We start from the raw sequence: 4,902 nt of genomic DNA, 5'->3' as shown, positions 1-4,902 counted from the left end.
TCCTCTTTTTTTTTTTTTTTTTTTTTTTTTTTTTTTTGGGGGTGGGGTGGGGGGGGGGGGGGGATGCATTTTTGAATAGTGTTGATGGGAAGTTAGTGGTTAAAAAAAAGGGAAAAGTTTTGGATTTACGTGTAATATTATTTTATTGAATGTGTGCTGGAAATTATGTCAAAACACAGTTTAAAAATGCGTTTTTTTCCCCAAAGAATGGGGCTCAAACAAGGGCTGAATGTCTTCATTTACTTTTACGGATGTTACAGATTAATTGCTTCTTTCATAAAGGACACTCTTCTTCACCACTTTATCAAACTACCTTGACAAAAATATTCCAGTTTCAAATCAAAATCTGAAACACAGGGCCCTCTCACACGACGGGTTGCAGATGGCATGGTACACAAAAGTCACGTGGTCTGAATTCCCCAAGTAAAATGATGATATTCAACTTCAGATGGAGAGGGGATATTATAGCAAGTGCATTGAAGGCATTAACTACTCCATTCACATTTTGAAGCAGTAGCTATCTAAAGCTGAACTTTAAATCAGCGCAAGATGCTGTTTACAGACTTAACAATATACTCTAGTGCACTAGAAAAGAAATCGTTGTGTATGAAGGTAAACTATCACTGTGAGAGCACAATTTTCTAATTAAGATACATACTTGCACCATTTCACTGACAACGTTGAAACCTCCAGGTCCAACCATGGACCCTGCTAACAAGTATCCAGTAATAACCTGAGAATTTTTGTGAATAATAAAATCATAAAATTTTAGACTTGGGTAGGTGAAAAGATAGCATATAAACAATAAACTACCATAGGTCAATGAATGAAATCAGACCGGTTGTCCAGCACAAGCAAAAGCAATTCCACCACAAGTTGCAGACACGATGACGACGACAAGATCTGATATAAGCCTACAGAATCACCTAGTTAGGCTACCAGAATTGAAAAGGGAGGAGACTGAGGGCACCATATCAAATATGTAACTGGTAAGTTTACCTCAAGTCTAACTGCAGCACTGGATATTTAGATCTGAAATTTGATATAATGAAAACGTTGTCCTGCAAATACGTGATAATTGTTATCAATTCCCTCATAAAGGTGTAATACTTTTTCAGGTTCAATTGATTAAAATTCTTGCTTTGTCTTCTACTCTTAGAGAGAGGAAATGTTATTGATAAGCATAGTGGAACAAGTGATAAAGAAATATCAAGGGCCCTCAGTTCCATTTTCACCTTTCTATCAATCAAAGTTGGGGTTTCTTCAGCTCCATTGTCATTGTCCAGGTTGAAAACACTATGAAGTTTAAAGGATCTAAAATTATAGCAAAGCAGTTAATTACCAGCAAAAAGAAACTGTATGTTCAGGTGAGATGTCAATAATAACATTCTCCAAATTGAGCAAAATGCTTACTTTTCGTCCTTTGTTTTGGTCTCATTTTTCTTTGGCTTGACTCTAGCTACAGTTTCCAAAACTGCCTGATGGTGGAAAAATATAACCAGGTAAATCAAGCAAAACCTACTGTTTGAAATTAAAAGAGGAAAAAGAAGCAACATGCTTTGCAAGTAGAGCATTTCAGATAAGGAAAATTTAATTAACTGACTCAACCATGTCTTAAACGAGTTATTAGGGCATGAGCATTAATCCTCCATCTAAGCACGTGATAATACCCCATAACACAAGTATTATTCCTGGTGTCTTCCTTTTTCAAGTAACCAATCATGATGAAGATGTCCATTTTAAAGTTATGGTTCTTTTTAGGATTACGACATATATCTGTATTAGCATTCACAAGTTCACCACACTGTTTTAGCAGGGCATATGATGCAGATCCTACAACTAAAATAAGGGGGCCAAACCTTGATATCTTTCCATTTAAGTCTTTTAACTATTTCCTGGCACTTTAAGTCATTAAGGGGTGTTTAAGAAGTCTATATAAAAACTTTATGCATTGTTGTTTTTCTTGGTTGGATTTTGATCATTAAAATTAATGAAATTGTGAGAATTCTCTCCAATTCTTGGTTGCTTTCAGTATTCATGAACGAATCAATGAATCGTAATCGCATGTCCGTCCGCATCAGTGTAGAATTAGTATCGTCCAGCAATTGTCTTGTTTTACATGAAACTTTGTTTGAAGTTTCTTTCAAGCTATAAGTGCATGAGAATTATACTAAATCAATTCAACATATTTCGCTATAAGTAATGACAACATTGATGTTACTATCTCAAAGGATAAGCAGGCATGCATTAAGAGCTAACTTATAGTGTTGTTACCTATCAACTCCCTAAAACCACAATACTTACATCATTATTCATCAATATCAAGTACTCAAATTTTAGTTTTCCTAGTACTTGTCTTAAACTTGCAAAATTAATATATATGATTTGATACTGATGAAGAATGGTGTAAGCATTGAATTTTTAGGGACTTGATGGTCAAAAACACTAGAATTTAGCTATCTTGACGAGTGTCTATTTATCCTTTGAGACTAGTGTTGAACTTTCAATATTCAAATAAAACTCTACAAACTATCTATGTCTGGCAGGTAAGACAAGACAGTAAACAGAAGTTAATGTATTCATCCCTGAATTTAAATAAGATATTGTTGAACTTATTCTGGAGGGACAGGTGTATGGAGATTGGAGACAGTGCATTTCAGCTGCTCCCAATATTGTAAATTTCTTTTGTCAGAACATTGATTTGTATATGAACCATTATCCAGATAAGAGATTACTATTTTTTATGTGTTAATTACTTACTATGGTTTACCCAGATTGATTTACCATCATTTTTGGATTCCCAATACATTTTTCTAAAGGATGTGCTAGAGATGATTCATACATTGTGCATGTTTGGAAGTCCATGTAAGGACGCTTTTAAGCACTCTCACACATGCAAATTAACCAAACAAGCGATTACCTGCCATGGCACTGACTACTCAAGTTCACAAATTAGTATAATATCCCCTTTTTATGCATAAAGCAGTATTGACAAAGATCACAGAAGAAACACTGCCAGAAAAGTTGAATATCTGCAACGAAACAAACCTGCTGCTCTGCCACACTGTTGTTGAAGCTACCAGCATCATTTGCTGCCATTATAATTCAAGTACATAATTTAGGGAAAACCATAAACAAACAAGCATTTTCTCCATACATAAAAGTCAAAAAAATAACAATAATTGAATAAAAAATTCAATTATGATAAAAAACAAACTGCTCGGCAGTCCTTATAACACTGAGAATGCAATACCTAAATTGATGTCTCAATATATCAAAATCTTAATTTGAACTTAAAATTATTCTACACTATAAATTGACAAAAGCACTCGTGTATTGTACTAAAATCCGCCATTCACTTCTCAAGCACCGAAAGCAATCTACAAAACAATACCCCAAAAAAAAAAAAAAGAAGGGAACCGAGAGAAAAATAAAATCAGTTCCATAACACGCTGCTAATATCTTATAAATTCAATGGAGCTTAATTAAAAACCTTAACCTAAAAACATTCTAATGCAAAAATATAATTCAATGCAACAAAGCGAAAATGAGATGAAAGTTGAGATCTAAAAAACCTTTATTCTGATCCTCATTCTCAGTAAACTCTTTCTCCAGTGCTCGGTCGATAATGTCCGCAAAGGTGTCCTCCTTTGCCGCAGTCATATTACTTGCGGTGACATTACCGGCGTCGCGGTCATCAAGCAGTTTCGAATCTTCGGATTCAGCAAGCGATGCCGGCAAAGCAACAAGAGCTACGAAAAGTAAAATGAGCGCAGCTGATGATCTACTCATTGGGCGATTGGGGAGCAGGATACACAGGCCCCGGCGTACGTTAAGAACGAGGGATGGGAGACTGTACGAGTGATTCGGTGCGATACGCGTCGTTTTGTTTTGTTGTCGCTATCCACAGGTTGTCCACTACTCTCTGCTGCTCAGTACCGAGCACAAATCTGCGATTGACACAGAGAGGTGAAAATAACAAGAACAATTATTGATTTCTAAACCAGGTTTTTACGGTGGAATTTGGCCAACAACCTAACATAACGTTAAATAGCATTTAACCAATAATAAAAATAAATAGAAAAATATAAAATATTTTAGAGGGAATTTGTTAAAAAACCTAATCAAACAATGTTATTGATTATATAGTCTCCTTTTAATATTTTTTTGAACAAATAGTCTTCAATTATTAAACACAATAAACAAATAATGTCATTAATACAATCATTATTGGAAAAGGCCTTAATACCCTTATCAATCCAATTAAATTCTCCAATTCAATTTTTGGTCCCCAAATTCATAGTAACTCGATTTTTTCTCTTCAACCATTCCTGCTTCTCTAAAATCCTATTCTTCATTATATTCTTCATATGTTTGGATATCCTTTAAACATTTATCATCTATATTAAAATATCCCATTTAGATTTGAAGAAAAAAGAAATATAATTTTAAAAATCTTATATAAATTGTACATTTATTATCGAATAATATTTAAGTTGGTGTTGTTTTCATACTTAGTATTTTTTTTTCGTTTTCTACAACTATTGGATGATAATGACATTCCAACTGTTATCCAAAATGTAAAACGTCACTCCAGTCGTTTTTCGTTGCATAAAACGACACTACAGTCATTATCTACTGTGATTTGATTTTTTTCAACGAAACAATCTCTAATAATAAACTACTGACGTAAATAACACTGAAAATTTGATCATGTCACAAAGAAATATTGAAATAACATAGTTTTTATATTATCGAGATGGTGAAATCATAAGTTGTCCTACTCATATGTGTCAATTAAATTAATGGGCATATCTATTAACTTTTGTATATGTCATATGCATATCACAACATAAATAAGTACAACTTATTATTTTTTAGGGACACGTATGGATCATAACT

At 33.7% G+C, this 4,902-nt stretch overlaps 1 protein-coding gene across 2 annotated transcripts in view; it reads right to left on the bottom strand.

The window, feature by feature from the left end:
• Positions 1–4,028, bottom strand: part of LOC111385275 (K(+) efflux antiporter 4-like) — a 9,397-nt gene extending 5,369 nt beyond the window's left edge. Inside the window, exons 1-7 of one of the 2 annotated variants that reach the window (XM_023009656.1) lie at positions 3,576–4,028; positions 3,049–3,092; positions 1,414–1,478; positions 1,236–1,314; positions 1,000–1,061; positions 839–914; positions 659–733 (exon numbers count right to left, since the gene is read on the bottom strand). In XM_023009656.1, coding sequence (XP_022865424.1) covers positions 659–733; positions 839–914; positions 1,000–1,061; positions 1,236–1,314; positions 1,414–1,478; positions 3,049–3,092; positions 3,576–3,792 — 618 coding nt within the window. In that variant the 5' untranslated portion in view covers positions 3,793–4,028. The remainder of the gene's footprint in view (positions 1–658; positions 734–838; positions 915–999; positions 1,062–1,235; positions 1,315–1,413; positions 1,479–3,048; positions 3,093–3,575) is intronic. The other variant, XM_023009657.1, reaches the window with a different exon arrangement.
• Between the last annotated feature and the right edge of the window lie 874 nt (positions 4,029–4,902).

This window comes from Olea europaea, unplaced genomic scaffold, assembly GCF_002742605.1.
Source record: "Olea europaea var. sylvestris unplaced genomic scaffold, O_europaea_v1 scaffold311, whole genome shotgun sequence".
Taxonomy (NCBI): domain Eukaryota; kingdom Viridiplantae; phylum Streptophyta; class Magnoliopsida; order Lamiales; family Oleaceae; genus Olea; species Olea europaea.
The sequence above is the reverse complement of the archived record's forward strand: the minus strand, read 5'-3'. Positions and strand labels throughout refer to the sequence as shown.